This window comes from Amphiura filiformis, chromosome 7 (assembly GCF_039555335.1).
Source record: "Amphiura filiformis chromosome 7, Afil_fr2py, whole genome shotgun sequence".
In the NCBI taxonomy this organism is placed as follows: Eukaryota; Metazoa; Echinodermata; class Ophiuroidea; order Amphilepidida; family Amphiuridae; genus Amphiura; species Amphiura filiformis.
This window is the reverse complement of record NC_092634.1, coordinates 15,755,791-15,782,295: the sequence shown is the minus strand read 5'-3', so window position 1 is coordinate 15,782,295 and position 26,505 is coordinate 15,755,791. Positions and strand designations below refer to the sequence as shown.

General features: G+C 38.7%; 2 protein-coding genes across 2 annotated transcripts; both read right to left on the bottom strand.

Moving 5' to 3' along the window:
* Positions 1-521: 521 nt before the first annotated feature.
* Positions 522-11,288, bottom strand: LOC140156798 (receptor-type tyrosine-protein phosphatase F-like). The gene is made up of 11 exons (XM_072179781.1): positions 11,130-11,288; positions 9,918-10,247; positions 8,639-8,932; positions 7,913-8,229; positions 6,554-6,853; positions 5,402-5,707; positions 4,794-5,114; positions 3,882-4,190; positions 3,322-3,606; positions 830-1,074; positions 522-639 (listed from the first exon to the last, which is right to left on the bottom strand). Exons 4-11 carry the CDS (start codon positions 8,133-8,135, stop codon positions 622-624), a joined length of 2,007 nt encoding a protein of 668 aa, XP_072035882.1. The 5' UTR covers positions 8,136-8,229; positions 8,639-8,932; positions 9,918-10,247; positions 11,130-11,288; the 3' UTR covers positions 522-621.
* Positions 8,622-24,657, bottom strand: LOC140157671 (tyrosine-protein phosphatase Lar-like). The gene is made up of 8 exons (XM_072180911.1): positions 24,536-24,657; positions 21,961-22,245; positions 20,427-20,525; positions 14,977-15,133; positions 14,127-14,504; positions 11,130-11,420; positions 9,918-10,247; positions 8,622-8,932 (listed from the first exon to the last, which is right to left on the bottom strand). The coding sequence occupies exons 1-8, from the start codon at positions 24,623-24,625 to the stop codon at positions 8,622-8,624; spliced, it is 1,941 nt and encodes a 646-aa protein (XP_072037012.1). The 5' UTR covers positions 24,626-24,657.
* Between the last annotated feature and the right edge of the window lie 1,848 nt (positions 24,658-26,505).

Here is a 26,505-nt window from a genome sequence, read left to right as displayed (position 1 = left end):
ACATTATGTTTAGTTTATAGAGTATAAGCAGCTTTAAAAATAAAGGTAAATATGAAAATAACAACAAATAATGTTTCTTCTATTTAAACGATATACCAGGGCTATAACACTTTGAGTGCTCATTTCTACTTCAGTGCCAATGAGGTTATGAAAATGGCAGTTGTTCCAAAATCTACCTTACATAGAGTGTGTTGACATTAAAGATTTAGATGTCTCGTGGACCAACCTTAATTAGGTATCGCTGTAAAATGTGTCATAAAAACAGAACGCTAAATCCTAATTACTTCATTTTTGTCACACAAGGTTACCAGTGAATATATCATTTACTAAACGTTTTAAAACCTAAAAAGTTCAACCTGGTTTTAAAATAAAGATGGATTCCATTCTCTGCCCTATTGCATTTTCTTTTTACTCACCCTGTACCACCGTACATTTCGCGAGCATGTCAGTAAACCCAGCAATAGCATATGGCATACGCAGTAATAATATTTTATAAAAACGCTCATATTTATGACTGCAGCCAGAAGGGTAAAAAATTGTATTCATAAAAATATGTGCAGCTTTATAGAAAAAAAAATTGGCTACAGTTTTATCACATTTTCCGTGGTGTTCGGCAAATCTTCAGTAGTAAACGCCATTCTGGAAAAAAAAAGATAATTTTAACTCTCGTCCTACTAATGGCAAGCATGGTAATATATCCTACAAAGTGGGTTGTTTCAACCCTCGATTTTCTAAACGTGTAAAGAATTTTTCAGTGAGTATTAAGGAAGGTTTATTCACAATTCAAAAAATACTATATATATTATTCGATGCCGGGAAAGTAACTTACTTCATTCTGCATAGTTACAGACCATGGTTGGAAAAAATCTTCCCCTGTGTCATTAAGTGAAAATTGTGTCATTTGTTGCAGTTCGCCAGGATAGCCTGTTGGTTTAGATACGGTCCTCTTAATACTTAGTCTCCTTCGGTAGAGTACACATGAACATACCAGGGCTATAACAACTAACATGATGATTCCCGTGCCGCCCGCTATGAGAGCGATGGTCAATGTACGTGCGCTATCCGATGCCACAGCTTAAATGATAAAACCAAGAATAAATGAATCATTAATTACGGATGATAATGAAAATATTCCGTTAACCAACGATTTATCACCAATAACATGATAACGTAACTACTACTAACATACTTGATAATACCAATAATGTGGATTTATTAAGGGGGTACTACACCCATTGATTTTTTTTTTTTTTTTTTTTGCATTTTGTGAAGAAATTACAAAAAAAAATTGGACAAAGTGGTATGCAAAATGAAGGGGCAAATCTTCTCGTTTTATTGGTGGCATCGGTATCAACGTAGCTTACATGCTTTTAAAAGTAGAAGCCAAAAGGTGGCACATCACTGATGATTTTTTAAATGAAGTGAATTTAAAAATTCACTTCATTTTGGAAAGCTTAATATCAACGGATTTCGTTAAAATTTTGGATATGTGTTGCTAACACGTTAGGGAAATAAAGTTGATATGTAAAATGGGAATAAGTGGTTCCTGATTTCTTTTATGACTTCATGAAGTTGGTGCTCCACAACTATCAAAAAAGGAACTGGTTAAAATGCTTCTATTTTCAATGTTGAGCTATATTTTGTATTTTTAACTTGCGACATTATTTCACTGAAACTTAATTAAGCCATAGGTAACAGGTTACCACAACCATACTACAGCAATGTTGAAAAAATTGTATTTCTTGTCACCTATACCACCATATTGGGTAGTTTTCCGTAAGCTTAGCTTTTGTGATTTTGGTAACTATTTTATATTTATTTGTGAAATCCATCTCAACTAGGCATTCTAAATTGTACTCACCATTTACATCCCAAGGTATATTAGTATATCCACCTTGCACTTCTCGATATATATCCAGTTAAAGACAGAATATCAAAATTATTCCTCATTATGATACATTTTGTATCACAGACTCTCACATGTGTATTCAAAATTGATGCTTAAATTTGACCGAACCAATTGACCTATAACCTGACATACGGTGACCTAATAGCCTTTTCTTCTCCTAACAACACATCAATAACAACATCAATATCAAATTGACTAATGACTATGCATCTATTGTGTAAGTGTTTATTTAATTTATTCAGTGTTATATATTTTGCAAGCACCACTAGATTTTCTATAGAGAGTATAACAAAGGATTTAATGTATTCTATTCATGTACCCTACTTGAACATGTTGAAAAGAATAAATTATGGTTTGTTATGAAACACGCATCTGAGTTACCAGGATACGGTAAACAAAAAAATATATAGGGCTAAAATGACTTACTATACAATGGTTTAAAAACACCTTTTTTATTTATTAAAAAAAAAATTTTATTTCACATGATCCGTGCATATATCGCCTCGCTATAAATGAAAAAATATTTTTTTAGACCAATCAAACCAATATATGGGTGTAGTACGCCCTTAATAGCCTAGGATTGCAGCAATTAACCACAGGGAATGGACACAAACGACTTCTAGAACACGTGGGACCGGGACGTGGGATTACATATAAATGTTTCGTTCTGTTTCGTAGTGACAGTGCAATACTCAAAAATGTTCTGTCTCTGACAGAACTGCACCGGTGAACATTTTTGAGTATTGCACTGTCACTACGAAACAGAACGAAACATTAATATGTAATTCCACGTCCCGGTCCCACGTGTTCTAGAAGTCCCTCATTAAAAAGGCATTTCGTGATCCACAGCATCATCCCCCACTTTTCTATAAAAATAAGTTGAGATTTTTATATCACTGGAAACCTCTGGCTAATGTTTATGTACAAAAGATTTCTTGCAGATTAATTCGTTTAGCAAAGATATTGTGAAATATTTCGTTCTGGTATACAATGGTATACCAGAACGAAATTACAACACATTGTCTATGGAGCAAGTAAATACACATAATCATGCTTAACTCGCAAACGCAAAATCGGAATCAACTGAAATTTTGGGAATAAGCTTCTTTCGTAGATATCTACTGAAAAATGATAGGATCACGAAATACTCCTTTAATTAGATGCGGTTAATTAGAAGACCAGAAAATAACTGTAACGCGAGAATTTGCCGATTCTTATTCGGGTCTTCTTTTGCACAAGTTTAAGAATATTAATTTTGGGAGACAATTTCAATTTTTTATCTTTAAACTTCTATAAAATACAATTACTGTATTAATTCCAATGACATATTAAAATAAAGCATTGGGCACAGTTGTTTGTGATGTAAAATGACACGAACACAGCCAACTATTTGTTCCATTTGCAAAACTTACTTGGTACTGAAATATCAGCACTGAATGGTCCCAAGCCGTAGTCATTGGCAACAGCGACACGGAAGAAATAGGCAATGTTCGGGACAAGTGTCAGAGTCACGGATGTCTCTCTGACGTTGCCGTTCCTATCAAGGTTGCCGTTCCTATCAGTCTGGTCAATCAGTTCATAGGCATAAGATACAAAAACGCCACTTCTCAATTCACATGGTACCTCGTCCCATGAAAAGGTAACTTGACTCTCTGCGGACTCCAGGTATACAACGTTCTGTGGTGCAGCAATAGGTGCTGAATATAAACCAAGAAATATAACTTTTACTTTAAAGGAACTAATCTTCTACGTAGGGGGAAAACAATACGCGCCTGCAATTTCATTGTACTTCAGTTATAGTCCAACTGCATAATTACGGCTTCGTTTGTTGCAAAGCAAAACGTCTAACTCTATCAGTGTGTCTATGCTGGCCTTATTAAAAACTAGAAAACTTGGCACTGAAACGTTTATCTCATCAAACGATAAGCATGGGCGTATCAACATAAAAATGAGGAAAAGAGAGGTTATTTACCGGCAGCATTGGAATTAACAATGATTGTCATTTCTGGGCCTTTACCAGCACTGTTACCAGCAGTAACCCAGATTTGATAGATGGCTTCAGGCAAGATGTCATTTAAAGTCGCTAGCATTTCGGATGTCTCTGTATACTCAACCCGGGCAGGTACAGGTATGTTACTTTTACATTCGATATCTAGCACCTGGTAATCCACAAAGAATGTAGTTGCACGACATGGATTGGCAGTTGTAGTCTCAAAACCCCAACTGATTTCTATGACATTACTTGACATTGATGCTCGGAGGTCCTTTACAGACGAAGGTGCTGTAGAAAAAGGAATACATTATGTACTTGTTTTATTATCTATTTATCTTGTCGTATTCGTATTTGTTTTATTTTTAATCTTTAATCAGGTGCTTTTTTAAACAAATTCTTTTCGTGTCGACATCATCTTGTTTAATAAAGATCACTTCTAGTGCAAATATTTAAAAACCCAAAATTCAATTCTTGGAGGATAAGGTCCAATTGTTCCATGCAAACCTCCCCCCACACACACACATTTCAAGCCGGATTGGCGCAACAAATGGCCGTAACCCCTCCCTCCAACCCCAACCCAACACCGTGCTACCATTACCATTTCCACGGACCATTATACAACTTTAATTAGTTGTCAATCTGATGTGGCAGTGAAGACAAAGCGTTGAGACAGCTGTTTTGGGCAAGCATGCGGCATCATCTTTAAGTGCGTGCGTGCGTACGTCAGCCTTGAGTGTCCGCTAGAAAAACGGCTTGTGCCCCAATCAAACCAGCCCCCCCCATAGGATGACTCACGCTCTCACCACTGACTGACATCACTGCCAAATCAGGGTGGAAAATGGTTAATATCTTTCTTTCGTTTGAACTTCATAATACTACGTTAATACTAACCTGTAGTCTCTGTAGATACAATAACACTTTCGTATTCTCCGTAACCGGCATTTGTCCCCGCTGCAATACGTAATTCGTATGTATAACACGGCTTCAGATTTGATATGCTCGACGAAGATATGCCATTAAGGTTTACATCAATTAGCCCTTGTGCAACCTCAAAACCCTGGTCACTCTGAAAAGGCGCCAGACCTATCAAAATATAGCGGTAGCCTACAATTTCTCCGTTTCGATCGCCACATGGGGCTGAGCCCACGTTGACAGTGATGGAGGTAGGTCCGGCTTCCGTTGATATCACATTGCTTGGTAGCTGTAATGGCACTAGATCAAGTAAAAGAAAGAATGGAATGTAGAAACGGTTTTTAAAGAATGGTACTGGTGGAGAGAAGAAGAACTAAGATGATGATAAGAGATGACAGAAGGAAGATGTGGTAGTAGAAGAAGAAGCAGAAGAAGAAGAAGAAAGTAAGAGAAAAAGAAAGGAGGAGGAAGAGAAGGAGATGAAGAAGCCGATGAAAAAGAAAAGAAGAAGGAGAAGACGACAACGTAGAAGAAAAAGACGATGCAATTGACGAATGAAGAGTTTATAATGTAGCGAACTGACTAACCTCCTTCCCCTGTTGTTGCAGTGGCAAACCGTACAGGTCCAGTGCTACCGTCATTTAATGGTGTCAAATAAACCCGGTAAGTTGAGAATTGCTCTAGCAGCTCAATCGTCAATTGTGATGATGAAACAATAGCATGTTGTTCCTTGATCATTGAACAGCCAATTTCACATTGTTCCATGTTCAACAATTCATACTCAACGAGGAATTGTATAGGACACCGTGTACTCATTGGATAAGTCCAGGAAACCTGAAGTGATGTGCTAGACTCATCTTCAACAACCACGAGATCTTCTACACCACTCAAGCCTTGTGTAATTAGAACAACAACAATAGAACTGATTTAATGTTTGCGTAGAGACAGTTACTGGCGATACTCAGAGTGCACGTGACCAATTTAAGAAAACGAAATAGTACAAAGTATGAACACTATATTTTGTATCAGATTTAAGATTATGCGCATGCTGTAATTTTACACTCCAACGCAAGGTATTTAAGATCTCCAGCAATGCGGTCTTTGAGGTGAGTTTGCCAAATGAGTTGGTTTGCTAACGCAACCTCCGCCCAAAAAATTATAAGAAGCGCAACTATTTTTAATGTGTCTCTGTTGCAGTTGTATACCGTAAAACTTCGCCTAATGGCGCTAAGGGCTACCTGGACATAAGTGGAATTTTAGGCACAACTTTAAAGTGCCCTCACGTAAAATTCCCACCAGCAAATAGGGGCACGGAAACCGGGCACGGAAACTTAATTCTTGTTGGGATTTCAGAGGAGGGAACTCTCTATTCGCACACGAAATTGACCATAAGGCACAAGTGCGCTATTAGGCGAATCTTTACCGTATTGGATGATAAATTGTCATGCGTCCTGAAAATGTTCGTTTCTGTGCGCATAAGGCGTATTGTATGGGATTGTATTGCTTGCTATTTGTTGAAGAAATATTGTTGTCTCCTCTCTCCGCTTGTCAGAGTCTTTGGCACGAGCTTAAAAAACTGGGGTCAGCAATGTCTCATGTTCGGTTGACAAAAATAGACTCTGGACCCTTAAAATGATTTGTACAAAGACCAACCTGAATTATCCATTCATCTAAACTACACATGCCATGAAGTACACGCAATGGTGCTATACCATTATGCAGTACATAAATCTACTTACTTGGAGAAGGAGCGGCAGTTACACTGATGTTTGCACTAAAGGGTCCAACTCCAGCGCTAGTTTTTCCTGCTATACGGAACGAATAATCTGCACATGGCAATAAATCCTTTATCACATAAGCCTCCTTGGGGGACCCGACACTACCAGAACTAACCGACACACCAGACTCAACACATACTTCATACATGTAGTCAATGATTTCACCATTGCGATCCCCACATGAAATATGTTTCCAACAAAAACTCACTGATGTTGGATGAATCTCCAAAATTGCCAGGTCAACTGGAGCAGAGGTAGGGGCTGAATGGAAGAAAAAAAACGTGACACATTATGAGAACACTGCTATTGGTCAATGTTGGTACCCGATTACTGCTCTATTTACTGATTTACAGCTGACTTGAATTTGATCAGTGTGTTAACGACATACGCGGAGAAAGCTATTCCACAACCTGACTGCCCTTGGATTGAAGGAGTACTGGTGATATTGATAAAGCTTTGAGACAGGCAAGCAGTAAGTGTGACCTGTGAGTGCAGAACGTCTATGTCCTTTTGGAATTCCATTCTGTTCAGTGCTGGTGTACACCATGATGCCACTAAGTCCTCAGTCCTTACGATGTGTGTCAAAATTGAATAAGATAGTGACATCGGTCAGGAATATGGTTCACGTTAATGTCTCACATGGGAAAATAATATCATATTTTGGCACGTTTCTTGTTAACTCTGGGAAATCTGAGCTGCGTCCATTTGAATGTCATTTTTAATTTGATGGTAAGAATTAATCGATGGGACATGATCGACTATATCCCGAGACGAACCGACGAATGGTGGGGCATTTTTATGATTCATTTTAGGAGGCCGTAATAATAAATTAATAATCGCCAATACAATACAGTTAAGTTGCGGTCCTCATTATTTTGACTAAGTACTATGCGACCACCTCAAGTGATGTGAATATCGTAAAAGCCTATCCCATAATTTGTTTAACCGGACAGCATTTTTGCACAGGGAGGACAGAGAGAAATATTCAGTCCTGAAGAAGTGAGAGCTACTGAGCTACTCCTGACGAAAGCTTGTCCAAACTTGTCCGTCGGCGATCCCGCTAAAACACTACTAACTGTTATGAACTCGTCGTAAAAGCCTATCCCAAACATTTTTAACTTCTACGGGGCGGGCTGCAAGAAATACTTTTTAGAACTTAGTCCTGAAGAAGTCAGAGCTACTTCTGACGAAAGCTTGACAGTACGAAACTTGTTAAGAACTCCTGTCGTAAAACCTTATATCCCACAGTCTGCATATTATTTCACGAACATTCTTCGATTTTTTCAGTAAGATGAATGAAATGATTTCGTCATAACTCACCTGCTTCAATAGTTGTTGCATTCCCAGTCTCAACGCTACTCATGTCGTCCATAGTTTGTGTCGTAACAAAAAGGTATAGATGGAATTGGGCTCCAGATCCGTGAGGGTCCTGTTTAATTTCAGAGTTGTTCCGGAAGTAACTTTGACTGGATAAACGATGGGTTGACATTGGTCCCGATTCGTTAGTAGATATTCCACCAGATAACCAGTTATAAAGGCACATGGATTCGGAATCGGCGCAGTCCACGTCACTAGTATTGAAGTTGGATCCGTTGGATTTGGTGTACCGGCAAGATCTTGAACCGGGTTGGGTAGGGCTATGTATGTTGATTTGAAACATAATAATAGTTTTATAATAGGAAAATGAGGAAATAGTGTATACTGTTGATTCAAGATTCGTCTTTCAACCTCGCCGTGTTTCAGATTGTGTATTCATAAGAGCATATACTAGTACTATATAAAAGTTAAAGGTGTCTGGAAAATATGCTTCAATTCGTAAGAACATAAAAACAATCTCCCTCAGCTGGTAACCTTCCATATCTTATGTATTTCGTTATTTAAAAGACAAACATTTGTCCCCAAATGGCAAAATTTCACTGGAACGTTGTTCCTGAGTGCCCCACTTTTCCAGGATTGATTCTAAAACATGGTGATCTTTCTTGCATTTTCGAATGTCTCGACTACGTTGACTAGTATGGACAAGTATATACTAGATATAATAATTACCTGATAGTGTTGTAACGCTTAGGGCCTCACTGGATGGACCCGTACCAGCACCGTTCGTTGCCGCCACACTGAACACAAATGTTGTCCCGGGCATTAGATCGACAATCTCAAAAGTGGTTGGATCTGAGACTACTATGTTACCAGAATCTACAAGATTACCATCTACATCATGAAGGAAGTAGTTGTAAACAGTGATGTCACCATGACGGTCACCACATGGTATGGGGTTCCAGTTAAATATAAGGGATGTGCACTGGAGGTCGCTGTTTGTAACTCCATCCGGGGCTATAGGTACTGTATTAGGAAAAATATACCATTAGGATTGTTCAGTGGCGTCGGAAGTTGAGACATTTGCGCGTGAAAATTTTCAATTGAAGGCTATTTTAGCCCTAAATGAAGGTGCGTTTTGTTATTTGATGGGTAAGAGCGCGCGAAGCGTACAAGCTTTTGCAATTTTACCCTAGTTTGACCCAAAAACACGGCGTATTTCGAGCTAAAAAGGAAGATACATAAGCCAATTATTGCTTTATTTCGTCTTCCTATAGGATTTTTAGGGGGGGCATCCCAATATAGAAAAAATCAGGTGGCACCCCACCTCCCTTTATCATCAAAATCCTATCGTTCATTCTCATTCTTAGGCTGTTCTTAAAATGTGGATTATGATTCAAATTTTAGCAGTCACAATAGAGGGAGTATTGACCGCCCCCCCCCCTCATAAGACAAAAAATAACAAATGCTATATCTAGATACAATGTCTAAAATATCCTTTTGATTTTGTTGATCCCCTAATACTAACTGAATTTTGTTGATTTGATACTTGCAAGCACAAAATTGACCAATTGAATACTGAACATTTATCCACGCGGAGCGCGCAAAAAAATTGGAATGTGCATGCCTTGTCGTACATGTTACCCCCTATTAAGGACTGAATTTTTGATCCCCTTTTTAGAACCCCAAAATGTTCGACCCCCCATACTTCCCCCCACCAAAGTATTTATGAACACTCCCTCATAGTATCTTTGTTCGAAACTATAATAACTACAATCGGCATGTCCACAATAATACTTGTGGTGACGTACGGTCGTCTAAGCCCGATAGACCACACCCAAAATTATGCCATTGTCCATTCAGATTTTGTGTTATAAGCTAGACCACGCCCACTGGATAATATTTAATGTTCTCCTACAAATTTATGAGCAGTAAATATTTTTGTCCTAGTTTAATTATCGACAAAGCATTTTTTTTCTAAAACAATAATTATGACGAAGTGTTTAATTACCCGCTTCAATGGTAGTAGCCATATCACATTCAGGTGGACCATTAACAGAGCCTAACATAGGTGTTACACATGCGGTATAAGTTGAATACGGCTCAAGACCAGTTATGACAATAGCCACATCAGTTGTATCAGTGATGAAAGTCATTTGTATTGGAGAAGCGATGACTTCACATTGATCTCTATTGATGAGTTCAAATGTAACAATAAAGCCAAGGGGTATAGGACAAGACGGAAACGGATGTGCTGGGCTTGTCCATGACATCAACAGCTGTGTTGCATCAGACGAATCAGGAGTGAGAGAGAGACCAGTGACACCGCTAGGAGGTGTTGCTGAATGATGAAGAAAAGGAATAAATGTCAGTTGATATGTCAGGATTTTGGCATACTGTTGCATAGCGATTCATCTCTTCGTTAAATTCATGTTACCAATAGGTTCTCAGCGAAAGAGGGCGGCATATATAGGGCTAGTTAACGGTGCAGTGCCGCACCGCCTGATACATTTGTTAATTCAAGAGAATCCATGCGTAACATGAATCTAAAAAATCCAGCCCGGGTATCCAGCAATCAGTTTATCCTGCAGCAGTATTAGTGCTGTATTGTACTCGGTTCATCAATGTACTTATAGTCCATTTGGGTTCCTCGAGACAGTAGCGTCCGCGTGTTATACACGCGTGATCAAGGGCGGTGTATATGAAGAGCGCCGTCACTTAGCGCCAGATACAACGCCTTTATCTCGCGTGTTTCACTCGAGAAAGACAAATGGACTTTAGTAAAAACACTTTACAGTATGAACTCTTATATTCTCCTTCCACCCTATTGCCTGCAAAACAGTATTACAAAACGATAGAAACTATTGAAATATAAACGTTTTACCAGATTGCAGATGAAACGCGTTGTGTTGAGACACTCAAAAATATTCGTGACCAAAACAAAGTGAAAAGGCTTGTTTAACGACCCATAAACTTAAAAGGTAACTCATAGAAGGCCCCTGTGCCTTATGGAAGAGCAGAGGATTACTTGTATTATTCACTGAATGTGTAACCTATGCTATCCAACAAACAACCACTTCAATTATACGATGTTGAAAAAAATAATGTTTTTTTAGACCTTCAACATCGCGGGCGTACACCGTTCAGTTTGCGTGTCCTCGCCCATGTGAACACCCCAAAATTATTATGTTTTGGTACCGGATAAAACTCTGGAGACACATACCTGATGCTGTCGTAAAAGGAAGCGGAGGGTCATTGTAGGGTCCATCACCGGCGGCGGTTTTTGCTCTGACCCAAAAGGTGTACATCGTGCCTGGCATTAAACTCGTAACAGTTACCGTTTTTATGGCAACATTGCCGTTATCAACTTGAGTGCCAGATGAATCATAGAGAATGTAATCATATCCTGTGATGACTCCATTACGATCACCGCATGGAACATCAATCCATGTAAACGTTGCGTCGTCGCATCCTACAACCGTATTCATAATACTGTCTGGCGGTGCTGTAGGCGCTGTAACAAAATGTTCAAACACACCATAAACCCAAACTAATTTATATAAAAATATATTAATAAACATAACACTGTGGCGTATGTCCAAATGGCTTTAAAACCCAACCGCCGGTGGGCATTTTAGTTCGGATATAACCGGAGATCCTGCCTGGCTTCAATTGTACGGAACTGTAGAATATGATCCATGCCAGGGCACCGGCGGCGGTTGCGTTTGAAGCCATCCCTAAATTGAAGGTGGAGTACTAGTAACATGAACAACCATGAAGTGATGAACAACCACACCTGAATCCCATCTGTTGTGCTCTTCCCTCCCCCATTTTGCACTTTCCCGCTCTTCCGCTCCCTAAGGCAAATCCCCCAATTGGTCCAGCCACAATGGTCGTCTAAATTCACAAATAGAGACGGTCAGGTACATTTTTGCTACATTTGATTAAGTAACCCCGGACAAGTAACATAAAACTAAAGATATTATTAGGGAGATGGCAGTGTTCCAAACGCTTTGTGGGGCCAAGACTAAGATTAGGAGATTAAGGGTACATCCAAGGGTACATCCAAGGGTACATCCTGGGCCTCAAGGAAGAACAGATGATTAATTGTGTTTTCAACTGATTGAGTGTCCCAGGTTAAAGAAGAAATAAAACAAACAAACAAACAAACATCCAACGCTTATGTGGAAGACATCTGGTCACAGGGGACGACAAACAAGATATTTAACGGTCTAGGGCTTATGACTGGATCTCATGCCTATTTCAGCATTCTTTTGATTTTAAAATTGATAGTATTTCAGTGCGTTCCGAATAATTATTATGGTTGGCATTAAGACTTAATTTTTCGTGGGAAAATTAGTCGTGTTGCATAAACCGCGTGACGCAGTACAAAACTGTCAATCGGCAACGTCTTCGGTTGTTACAAGTGTACGTTTGTATCAAAGATGCAAATCCGAGCCTCTTTATACGGCCGATCTCACACATATTTCAATGGACAATCTGCACGTATGAGCCGCACGTATGAATGAAGTCAAAGTTTTACTTTATTTTTTTTTTTACTTTAAATTGCTTTATTATAATGAGTTCTTACATGATGTAGTCATGTCTACAGTAGAATTCATCTCGACCTTTGCAGGACTTAAACCCCATTAAAAGCTATTAAACCAAGATAACACTCATTGAAGCAGCTCAACTGATTAAATCAGATCTTCTCTGGTTGTGCACAAGTGTCTGTTTTACATGTGCGACATCGCAATAAAGCTGGTATTATAGCTTCAGTTGGGTAACCGATTATAAAGGAAACGAAAGGAAACAATGGTATGTGTACCTTTGTTCACGAAATGAGACAATGACCTGCTTTTTGTTAACCAGCATTCTTCAAAATGAGCAACATAATGATTGTTGACTTAACATGGTTTGGAAATAATTTCTTCATGTTTTTGGTGTTATCTGTCGTTTACATATCCTTCCTAAAACACAAAAGTGCGACCCTCTCCAAACATCTAAATTAGCTAAAAATTTAGGACATGTTACAAAACTATATTTTCTAGAACCTATTTAGAATAGTTTAAATGTAGCTTGTACCGTTTTTTGTGGCATCCTTCAGAACGGTCCGTTACCAATATAGCTCAATATTTTCGGTCAAATCTCCATTCAATTAACACGGGGAGTTGGCTAGCTATGAGCTAGCTATGGTTTGCCCTCACTCATATTTTACAAAAGTGCAACCATTTCTGAACATCTAACCTAGCTGTAATTTTAGGTCATGTTTTAGAGAAACATATTTGCTAGAAGTTTGGAGAATAAATTAAATATTGGCTGGTTATTTTTCACACAGTGATGTTAACTAGGCAAGTGTCCATTCTTCCAACATACATCATTTGTAGAGGTCACGCGTCAATGGTGAGAGCACTGTGTATTGTGTATAGGAAAACGGACAGTAACTGCAGTATGACAAACAAAATGGATCATATTAATAGTTAGACTTTCCTTCGCATGTTCAGTATCTCTGACTGTCTTTAATATTGTAAAAAGTACAAAGTGTGTGCATTTTCTACGATGTCATACATATAGAACTGTCTAAATGTAAAATAACGAGAGTAGTTTGAACACTTAGATGGCGTACGATCACGGCGTAAGGGCAGGGCCGGATTTACCTTTTGGGGGCCCTGGGCCAGTCAAAATTTTGAGACCCCAAACGCAGCATGAGGAAGACATGTGCACTCAAATGACCAAGTTTTTAGAGTTTACTAGGACATTTGCCCACGAAGCGCGCGAAAAATTTCAATTTTGGACTATTTTAGCCCGGATTGAAGCTGATTGTGCTATATAACAGACAAGTGCGCGCGAAGCGCGCAAAATTGTGCAATTTTTGTAGGCTATTTTGTCCCAGAACATGGTGTTTTCGGCTAAAATGGAAGATGCACACTGCACAGGGCAATTTTGGGGGCCCTGGGCCCGGGCCCATCTGGCCCAATGGTAAATCCGGCCCTGCAAGGGAAACGCAACCTCTCTCTTAACATGCTTAATGATATCGTGAAAATAATCCAATTAATTGCACACACAACACCAACAGGCACGTATTTGAAATCAAAGTTTACCGGAGATACTCCAGTTTGCCTGAGCAACAACATGGTGGGACGGGTATGGACTCTTAAAGTCTAATATCACGGGTACGCCTACAATACGACCTTTGACTTGAAGCTAACAACTTGCTTACCAGCTTCTACTGTAGTTGCCGTGCCTGATAATACCGTATTACTATCGACTAAATCACCACATTGGTCAACTGCATACACATATACCGTATAGTCGGAGTTCGGTTCCAAACCCGGGATCTCAGAAGGATAAGTGGCACTACTCCCACTACACAAACATGGGTAATGTTCTATGGCAGTAGAACCCAGGGTCGTTGGGCATGTGATTGGTTCACACTGGTCTCGGTTCGTCAATTCATATTCTGTTTCGACCACAACGGCAGCTGGTGGTGAGCCCGGGGCAGGCGTAAATGACACCATCAGTTTGCTGGAATCCCCTGCATCTTGGCTCACAGCAAATGTTGTTACAGTGCTAAGGAACGGTGTAACAGCAGGAGGAGCTGTGACATAGAGAAGAGAAATTATCGGTTTCTGTTATCGAACATAAATAAAAAGAAACGCAACCGTTACAAATATTAAGCTTATAGCTTCAGAACTATCAATCGTATTCACAATATTTTAACAAAATGAGGGGCCGGGGTAGCCGCCGGGGGTAGCCGGCCGGTGCCCCCATCCCAACTCCCCCTCCCCCGTTCATCATGGACCGTCGGTACATCTTAGACCATTGGTACACGACGGGCCTTGGCGAAAATAAATTGGGGTCAACAATTAAATAGACAATTTTGTGTGCACTGCTCTTCAAATTCTTGAGCGCACTGGGCAAAAAGAATCCCGGTTCCGAAGACCTGGCCACACGCGCATTTCGATACCCCACCAGACAAATTCTCCCCCCCCCCTCCAATTTAACCCTCTCCCTAGGGCTCATAATTATTGCACAGCCCTTAAATCTCTATCGTCTTCTACTCTACATACCAGAAACATCAGGTGTCAATTCATAGGGAGTGGCGGTATCAACTCGAAACGCACGTATTCCATTACATCCCGTATTCCCAAGCATAGTATCCAGAGTTGTATAATCGGCTATACCTGGTACCTGGAATGATGTCCCATCTCCCTTGTGGAATCCAACCTATGCATAAAATGATAACATTAATTAGCAAGCTGAAAGCAAAAATATCTATCTGAATTCTGAATGATCCGAATCGAATTCATCGATTGTCCCAATACATTGGTTAGAACAAATGTGACTGGACGCGGCGAATCAGCCGTAAAGTCGGCCCGGTCAATTTTGTTTTATTTCGTGTTTAGAAAATATATACCATAAGCTTTAAAATGGTATATCATTTGACTTCAAACGATATCCAAAAGCGGGGTTATGATTTGTTGAACTCTGTTCCTCGACAAAATTGTATTTTGTATCGGTTCTACATGTGTCTCTTTTTCTACATTTCTGGTAATAAATATCCAACAGTCATAATTGGCGGTCATTTCAAATCATCCCCAAGTCAACGAGGTTCAGAAATATCCTCTCATTGTTCATTGTTGATTATACATACCTAGACAAAATACAATGCTTTGTTATCTACCACTTGAACAGGATTTAGCCAAAGCAAACAAAGACAAGAACTATTCTATAGAAATAGGTAGAAGCTTATTATCCTCTTCAGCAGTAGTATTATTGATTGATTTAAACAGCGTTTGATAAGATACTTGTCGCAACGAATTGATACACCTATGAATACGACCTTCACATACATTTTACACTTTAACTCAGAATACAATTTGCCGAGTTTACGGCTGATTCGCCGCGTCCACTCACAAATTATTACACATTTCTAAATACAATGAAAATGTATTATAGAAAGAAACAACCAAGCACTGGCGTGTGGTCCACGGTCCACCCTTGTGTCCAAGAGATAGCAGGAATTTCTTTGACAAAAATGACCAGGTTTCTTGTTATGATAGTTGGATAGAACATCCCATGGGACATCTGAAAAGTGAAGTCTTGAGTGTCGTGAGCGGTGGAGCGTGACATCAGAGGTCAAATTTGACACGTTTTCCTGTATAATTCGTTTTATGCATGCCATTTATTAACAACAGCCTCGATTTTGACATTGTTGTTGTCTAATGAAAGATAATAAAATTATCCATCAAACAAAACCAATATCAATGAGATTTAACAATGTTTCGACCCTAATTTTTAGCCAAAAATGTCAAAATTTAGCATTTTTACCCATATTTTGCAAATTGACCTGACATAAAACTTATAATTTCCTGAAAAGTGTAGGTCTATTACTTAAACATTCTTACTCAAAAACTGACCCATTATGTTCACAAAAAGATGACTAAAAACAATGTGTGTGGGTAAAGTCGTTTTTGGGCAAGGACATTTAAATTGCAATGACCTCTTAAATTTCCCATGTAAGAGGTTTTCTGCACATATAGACTGTGGGCAATGCCAACCCCCTCTCCCCCAAGAGGATTTTTGGAATCAGGTATTTTTGGGACCCTAATGAATTGTGGTTTTGAAATCCGCTTGCCTGCACATTGGCCAGCGGTGAGTGAGGCGATGAGGGCGCTTTTTTCAAAATGGCCAGCAAAATCACAAAAATCAACATAACTAGACCTGTGAAGCTCCTAGCAGCATAATTATGATGTATACACCCATGTTTTCAGGGTCAAGGAATCCAATAGTATCACCTACAACAATATGGGACCTAAATTTCCAAGATGGCTGCCAAAATTTCAAAATGGCTGACATTGAAAATGAAAATTACCTATATCTCAGTCCTTGAAGTTCCTGCAAGCATAATTTTGATGTCTATACCCATGTTTACAGGGTCAAGGAGTCCAATAAAATCACTAAGAACAGCCCAGGACACAAAGTTCCAAGATGGCTGCCACTGAATTTCAAAATGGCTGCCATTTAAATCAATTTGGCTTGTATCTCAGTCGTTGAAGCTCTAAGGAGGAGCATGTCTCTGATGTATATGCCGTGTTGTCGGGATCAAGGATTCCAGCAAATACATTGAGGTTTTGAAATCCGTTTGCCTTCACATTGGCCAACGGTGGGTTAGGCGGTGAGGGCGCTTTTTCAAAATGGCATCAATAATGACACCATAAATAATCAACGACATGTCTATTGCCTAAACACAAGAAGTATGAAAGCCTAAGTAGTACTACTACTCCTGATAAACATGTCGACTGCTAAGTGCCAGAAGTGGGTAAGTGCAATAGCTGTCCTGTGAACATTTGGCAATATATTGTATATTGTACTCACATACACAATGGCAGCTTCACATGGCGGCTATTGCACGTACCCACTTGGGCGCTGAACAGTCGATGTCCCAACTCCAAGATCAACAAGTAATCTAATCATATTCAGTAACTATATTTGTAAAAGGATTAATTCCAGGAGTTTCTTCAAACGAACAAAAATGAAACGCTAGCTAAGAGTAGCTTGATGATGTAGCTCCCAGTTGCTGATTGGTGCTGGGTTTACTGTACTGGTGATACGATACTGGTGTTGATAAAGTTGCTCCCAATTGCTGGTTGTTGTTAAGGTATTCAGATATTGGTGTTGATAAAGTAGCTACCAACTGCTGATTGGTACTGGGGTATCGATCTGCTGCTGGTATTGCTGATGATAAAGTAGCTAACAATTGCTGATTGTTGCTGGGTTTAGCTATCTACTGTTGTTATTGGCGTTGATGAAGTAACTTCCAATACATTGCTGATTGGTGTTGATGAAGCATCTTTCAATTGAAGTATGTGTCTTGGAAATTTAAGTCCCATATTGTTGTAGGTGATACTATTGGATTCCTTGACCCTGAAAACATGGGTGTAGACATCATAATTATGCTGCTAGGAGCTTCACAGGTCTAGTTATGTTGATTTTTGTGATTTTGCCGGCCATTTTGAAAAAAAGCGCCCTCACCGCCTCACTCACCGCTGGCCAATGTGCAGGCAAGCGGATTTCAAAACCTCAATTCATTAGGGTCCCAAAAATACCTGATTCCAAAAATCCTCCTAGGGGGAGGGGGTTGGCATGGCCCACAGTCTATATGTGCAGAAAACCTCTTACACGGGAAATTTAAGAGGTCATTGCACTTTAAATGTCCCTGCCCAAAAACGACTTTACCCACACACATTGTTTTTATCATCTTTTTGTGAACATAATGGGTCAGTTTATGAGCAGAGGATGATTTAAGGAAGCCCCATCATGTACTGTAAAAGTGTTATCACTAGAGTTTCAACTGCCACTTTACTTTTCAAATCCCATTGAACTCTGTGCAAAAGATGTTGTTTTAGAATTGCCCGTGTGTCGTCATTACTTGGTCGATTTTAGATCTAAAGTGATGTATGCATGAAGGATAATTCACACCTTCTGTAGATAACATAAAATGTGAAATCGACCAACCTTTTGAAGGTGTTTTTATTGTAAATATATCTGTCCAAATTCAAATTTAACCATGCACGTGTGTATGCAGTGGGCGGGCAGTGGTGTCATGTTCACTCACACAGCTGTGCTAACTGCAAGACTTCTGGGAAGTGCTTAAATCATCCTCTGGTTTTTGAGGAAGAATGTTTAAGTAATAGACCCACACTTTTCAGGAAATTATAAGTTTTATGTCAGGTCAATTTGCAAAATATGGGTAAAATGCTAAATTTTGACATTTTTGGCTCAAAATTAGGGTCGAAACATTGTTAAATCTCATTGATAGTGGTTTTGTTTGATGGATTATTTTAATATCTTTCATTAGACACCATAAATGTGAAAATCGAGGCTTTTGTTAATAAATGGCATGCATAAAACGAACTATACAGGAAAACGTGTCAAATTTGAGGTCATTGACCTCTGATGTCACGCTCCACCGCTCACGACACTCAAGACTTCACTTTTCAGATGTCCCATGGGATTTTCTATCCAACTATTATAACAAGACACCTGGTCATTTTTGTCAAAGAAATTCCTGCTATCTCTTGGACCGTTGCCTACGTGAGCGTAGCCAACACAGATCAACATTGATGGTCTTCAATGGGTTACTCCTGGGGGGGGGGGCTACCTGAGTGGTGTAGCCATCTTTTGGAACAAGGAGAGGGCTCTAACATATGACTGTACCGACAAAAACATGATTTTTGTCAAAGCATGTCCGTCACCCGCCTCCACTGATGGATATACAAGACCAAGCAGCAACTTGAATATCCAGAATAGAAACTAAAGCTAAACCCCAGATGTGACGTGAATGGTACACCGTTTGAAACGCATGGTGGAGCTGCATGTCGAGTCGTGAGTAAAATATATGAGCAGAACGTTAGGACAGTTGTTTTTTTGTTTGTTTGTTTAGCTATCAGCTATAGATCTAAGCTGCCAGAAATTGACTGGCAGACCTTGGAATTACACCACTCAATTGATGTCCTCTGACCTCCAGATGGATCTGGCCTTATATAGGGAGGGCTGGTCGCAGAGGCATCCAGCACTGCATGCATGTAGGTACCAAGGGATCATAATGCAGTCATGTCTACAGTAGAATTCACCACGACCTTTGCAGGACTTAAACCCCATTAAAAGATATTAAACTCATTGAAAACAGCTCGACTATGTTAAATCATATCTTCTCTGGTTAAATCCACGCTACACATGTTTCTGTTTTACCTGACCGATATTGCAATGAGCTGGTATTATAGTTTCAGTTGGGTAACCGATTATAAAGCAAACGCAAGGTAACAATACTCTGTGAGCCTTTGTTTACGAAATGAGACAATATTCTGCGTATTGTTAACCAGCATTCTTGAAAATGAGAAACATAATGGTTGTAGACTTAACACGGTTTGGAAATAATTTCTTCATATTTTTTGGTGTTATCTGTCGTTTACATATACCGGTACCTCCTAACACCAAAGTGCGAATATTTCCAAACACATAAATTAGCTAAAAATTTAGGACATGATACAAAACTATATTTTCTAGAATTTCAGAGAATACTTTAAATATTGGTCGGTTATTTTTCACACAGTGACGTTAACTAGGCAATGGCCTATTACCTATAACATACACTAAAACACCACGTGCGAATATTTCCAAACATCTAAATTAGCTAAAAATTTAGGACATGTTACAAACTATATTTTCTAGCATTTCAGAGAATACTTTAAATACTGGCCGGTTATTTTCACACAGTGACGTTAACTAGGCAATGGCCTATACTTCTAACATACACTATTTGTAGAGGTCACGCGTCAATGGTGAGAACACTGTGTATTGTGTATAGGAAAACGGACAGTAACTGCAGTATGTGACACATGTCTTTAGAAACAAACATATTCTGCCAAACATTTACAGCTACAATATGATGTTATTTTATCTTCCCATAACACATGCCCTCCGCGTCACATAAACACAGAAACAGTTACACGCTTACCCCATCTGAAGCGCCATTCGTCCGCTGCATACTATCCCAATCAAAGATAACGTAAGACTCTGTGGTTGACGTCACTAGAATACACTGCCACGAGTTTTTCTAAATATAAAAGATAATTGGAGGGATTACCTTTGGCTACATGAATAGCATACTGGCGAAATGACAAATGATCGAATTAGTACTTGATCAATGCTTTGGATATGAACCCAAATGACCTTTAACCCAAAATATGTGTATACTCCATAAGCTAGATATTGGCTACAATGTCAGATGCGTTTATATTATATGATATTCTTTATTCCGACGGTTCTTTATTCCGAAGGTTCTTTAATCCGATGGTTCTTTATTACGAAGATTCTTTATTCCGACGGTTCTTTATTTCGAAGGTTCTATAGTCCGAATTTAAAAAAAGGTTCCCTAATCCGAATATTGAAAGAGGTCCTTTAATCCGAATTTAAAAACGGTTCTCTAGTCCGAATATGAAAATAGGCTCTATAGTCCGAATTTTAAAAAAGGTTCTCTAGTCCGAATATAGAAATAGGTTCTCTAATCCGAATTTGAAAAAAGATTCTCTAGTCCGAAATTACAAAACGGTTCTATAGTCCGAAACGGATACCGTGTTCTTTAGTCCGAATTGGTAAACGGGTTCTATAGTCCGAATTTTATTTTTATCATTTGTTTCAGTGTCAAATCATCAATTGTTAAATACAAATCCGCTGCTGTTCAACATGGTTGGTTTCTCTGGCTATTTTCTGTAGCGTACATTGACGTTCGCCTTTATCCTGGTGATATTTTCTTCATTTTTATCCGTTTTCCTTCCATTATAATATTATATACTAGTAATACTCTACGATGTATTCGGGCATTGTCGAGTTCAAATTTTCATAGCGCCTTCCCGCCATGTAAATGCTGCGAACCCGAGATGTTTACTTGGTATTGGGATAGTTCAGGGGTAAACTCATATACAAGAATGTAAACGCTAAACTCAGATGACCTTGATATGACCTTGACCATTTTTGACACTTAATGATGATCACATCCACCAAGTTTGATAGCAATCTAACAATCTATACTCGGATTACCTTGACATGACCTTGACCATTTTTGGCACTCGATGGTGATCACATCCACCAAGTTTGATGACAATCCATTACAACTATATATACTTGGACGACTTTGACACTTTCGGCACTATAAGCCGAAACCTATACTTTCCTACTAGACAATTAAAATCCACAACCTATACTCGGATGACCTTGACGTTTGACCTTTAGGGTCGAGGCTACCCCCAAATATTTCTAGGGGCCATGGGCCATCATTGTATCAAGTATGGGCCCTGAGGCTACTTTGGTTCTTGAGCTAGAGGCAGATAAAGAAGAGTCATCAGAAGAAAAAGAAGAAGGAAAAGGAGAAGGCGAAGAAGACAACTAAAGAGCATAAGCAGAATATCTATGGCCTGTTACACAGGCATAGATACTAGTAATTGCTGAAAAACAATAGGCCTAGTCCAGCCGAATTATCATTGTAAACTTACCAGTCCGCCCGAATCACTCCAATAGGGAACGTCATCAAAAGTAAATACGAATATCCAGCTGGCGACTACAGTAACACCAGTAAACAAGTTCAGTAAATTTTCTACACGTAAAAACTGGTTTTCAGTACATGAATCGCGTATCATGCTTCGATAATACCCCGTCCCAGCGTCCTTAAGGCTGTAGTCCATACCATGAGGTGCTATACTGGCTTGACCACTCCCACCTGAAAATCCCCAACCGCAACAATAATCGTACTCCAGGAAAATCCAATTATTAGAACTGACCTGAAAATAAAATAAAAATAACGATAATTAAGGAGGCTGTGTACTCTCAGACATGCATGTAGTAAAAGTGCAATAACTTTGTAATTATTCGCGCAAGACATATAAAAGTATACATTTTTATAAAGGCAAGACATCAATAAATCTTAATATAAATACAGATTTGGGGTAAAAACAACAATTATGAAGAAAATCACAAAAAAGTGAGTTTTTGGCAACATTTGTTAGGTACATCATAACAAAAAACGCTCTTTCCAAAATATTTTATTTTGTTTTTAGCTCAATCTTGAGGCTCCATTCCAAAAACAGTTTTTTTATTTTTTTGATATTGGCCTTAGTTTTTGAGATATTGACCATAAGGTATCAAATTGAACTTTTTGAAATTCACAAACGCCTATTTGCACAAAATGATGCCTAAAATCGGAAATAGACCAAAATATAAAAAAATGAGAAAACTGTTTCTTGAGTCGATCATGCTTTTTAAGATGATCATATTTGCTTACCTACAGATGCTGTATTTATTGAGTTATCGTGTACCTAAATCGTCATTTTACCGAGAAAATGATCATTGAAATAATAGCCGTTGAAGTTTAAAGTGGTCACATTTTGCACTTTCATCGAATCTCACAGGAGAATGCGGCAGTTTTCGTTTTTTCTACCTTATATTACGTGAACATCGGGTAAATCCACAGACCCTTGAGAAGTTTGAGCAAAATCCATTCATAACTTGATATTTAAATCGGAGAAAAGAACTTGAAAAAACCCACATTTTATCAGCTAAAACGGAGCGATTTGACAACTAGGATTTTGTGAAATCAGTGCTTCCGTGGTGCTTCCATAAGATGCGCCGCGCAAGCAGATAGGCGTCGCGTATGCGTAGCGTATCTGTGCGTTAACAAATTGCGCGATACGTAACGCGATGCGTTATTGCGCGCGTGTTCCCTGCTGGTACAACAAAGATTTTCTTTCCTTTTAAATTTCAAACACGAGTGGAATAGTGAAATAAAATACGTAAAATATTGCAGTTGGAGTTTACAAATCTGGATTTTCATTCCTTGTATTTATAAAAGACATAACAAAGTACATACATATCAAAAAAAATTCGCGAAAGAAACAATGTCTTGAGTACACAGCCGCGTTAAAGCCTGTGCACAAGTGGTAATTTCCTATGCAACATGTTGCAACACGTGTGCAGGCCACCCCTCGGTGCATGCTCAGCCCATTTTGGTATGACTACGAAAATCATTACCCCCCCTTCCATTAACCATTATTATGTTTTGTTTTAATTGTGTGATTTAACTATTATACAGGGGGCAACAGTTACAGGCTTTGCTTATCGTTGTACCGCCTCCATCGTGTTGTATTTTTATATATATAATGATAAAATTATTGTATTTTGTTGTTCACTATTGATGGAAAATAAATAAATTTGATTGAAGGGAGGGCAAGGAAGGAAGGAACATAGAATAAACCCGGGGGTGCATTCACCCTATTTTTCAACTCCCTCTCACCCTTTGACCTCCTTTTTCCTGTCACCAAAAGACCCCTTTTTCAAGAATGTTGGACAAATTTATGATAATCTCTCACCGAATAACCCCATTTTTTCATTATTTTTTCAAACAATTTCAAATTTTCATGACTATTTGAAACTTTTGTATCAACTTTTATATTTTGACCCAAAATTTTCCCTGTGTCACGGAAAGACTTCCTATTTGGGGGCCTTCTCACCGAAAGACCCCTTTTTTCGTGCCTAGGTGCTCACCAAAAGACCCCTAGTTTTGAACTGCTGTCTGCACATCCCCGTCACTTCCAATGTCGAGTGCAGTAGCGTAGCCAGCGGGGAGGCAGGGGGGGCAGAGTGCCCCCCTGACAAAAAAATGAAAGAAAAAGTGCCCCTCTGACAAAAAATGAAAGAGAAAATCAAGAGGGCAAAGGAAAAGAAAAAGGGCAAGGAGCCCCTTTTCTAGCAAAATTCAGGGCCAAAATAGTGTAAAATACAAACATTTTCCGCGCTACGCGCGCACATTGTAACAATAAAGCCCTTTTTAGCCGGATAATGGGCGAAAATAGTGTACAATACCATTTTTTTGCGCTACGCGCGCACATTATCCCAATAAGGTCCTTTTCGGGAAGCTCGAAGACATATAATATCTATGTATTGTATGATGCAACTGCAATTTTTTTCGTCTGTGCCCCCAAAATTTTATTTTGCCCCCCTACCTGGCCAAGAAAGCTGGCTACGCCCCTGGTCGAGTGCCCCCCCGCAGAATAAAGTGGTTAATAATATACGAACCCAAAGTGAGCTGTATTGTTCCCCGAAAAAGTAAAATGTATTAGGACTGATGTCGACAGGACCGTTGGAGCAATCATCACAAGCCTCCATCTCGCTGTCTGCATCAGTTCCATATGGAAGATAAAAAGCTGAAACGAAACCAACCAGAAGTATTCATAATTTAAACGCATTCCTCTGCTCCATATATGTTGCGTTATACAGCCTGTCTTTAAAAAAAATGTGCAAGTAAAAAAGCAATTAGAAAATACTGTTGTGACATGATGCTTACATCAACGTCAAGGGCGAAGTTTTAGCTTGTTTGTTCTGTTCAATTTGTTTGTTTTTATCTCCAGATTAGTTAACAACGAAAGGGTAAAATCACAATTGTGCCACTTATTACTTTAGGGCTGTACATGTATATAAATGATAGCATCAAGTTTATCAAGAGTTCCTTCTTGAAATCAAAAGAAATGCATTGATTACGCAACAATACAAAATAGTTTTTTCTGCTTTTACTTGTGTTTTATCATGATACGGGCATAATGATTCTCTTTTGCCACTTGAACAGATGAATATTTCACTTTCTGATGTGAAATTAAATACATGTACATATCAATGATTTTATCACGATAAATACTGTTCTCTTTGTCACTCATGACATGTTAAAATGCAAACAAATATTGCACACTCTGTTGAAAATTAAAATCATGTCAACAAAATATTGCATATCGTATACCGTACGTTTGAAATGTTACTGAGCAATTGTTACATAATCATTTCTAATCCTACAAATGAATGTTCTTTTATTAACTGTACTGTACATGTATTTGGAAATAACCAAGATAACATCGTATTCAATTTTCAAAAAAGTGGCACAAAAGGGTTCATTTTCATACATTTGTGTTTGGTGAGGCAGATCTCTGGATTGCCGAAACCAAAATGAATGAAACTAACGGTATTTGAAAGCTAGGACTGCTCCCTTGACGTTGATGTAAGCATCATGTCACAACAGTATTTTCTAATTGCCAAAGATGGCGCTTTCCACTGGCACAAACATTCAGAAAACCTTTGTGAAAACTTGATCCAAAACATTTTAACATAATATAAGTAAGAAAGAACGAAAATTGGTAATAATATTTTAACACCATTCTTCAAATGTTGTTACGTTGTAGTATTTTTTCATTTTTCTTTATGACCTTTATATATCCCGACATTTTTTAACACGTTTATAACTTTTAAAAAACATTTGTGTGTTTTCTGGGTATAGTTAGTGTTAAAACATATTAAATAGTTTATGAATATTAATAATCACTTCTATCGATAACATCATATCAATGAAGTCAATTGTCCTACGTTTCATTCTAACAGAAATCATGAAAAACGCGTGACACATTTTTTAAACTTTTACTTGCGCCAATCCAATCTGTACTTAGGTTAATTTTTGATTTATTAAGATGGAAACCTGAAATTTCTGTAAAACAGTCAAGAATTTAATAACTTTAATAAACTCCTCAAAAATGGTTTGGAATTTTTTTTTCAAGCATCTATATCTCAGATTATTTGTGATATATCGTGTTGCATATCAATGGATAGCTATTTTATTACCCTTTACACTGACACCAAATTTGAAATAATCACCTTTTCACGTCTGAGTAAACGTCTTGTGAATGTAGTGGGGTATCAAACAGAATGTGCCAAATTGACCATTATTCTATGCAGCAAACTATATACAATCCCACGTCTTCACAATCTGAGATCCGATGCAATCCTCCAAGATGACAACGCTCGCCCCTTTAAAACCAGGGTAGTCAACGACTACCTACGAGAATGGAATGGCCTGCCATCAGCCCAGACCTCAACTCAATTGAATACTGTCTTGTTGGACCACCTTGATCGTGCTGTGCGTGCCATGAGTAGCCAATGGAACCATATTGAATGATCAGCGACGAATCCTGGTTGAAGAATGGAATGGGCTATTCCAGAAAATAGAT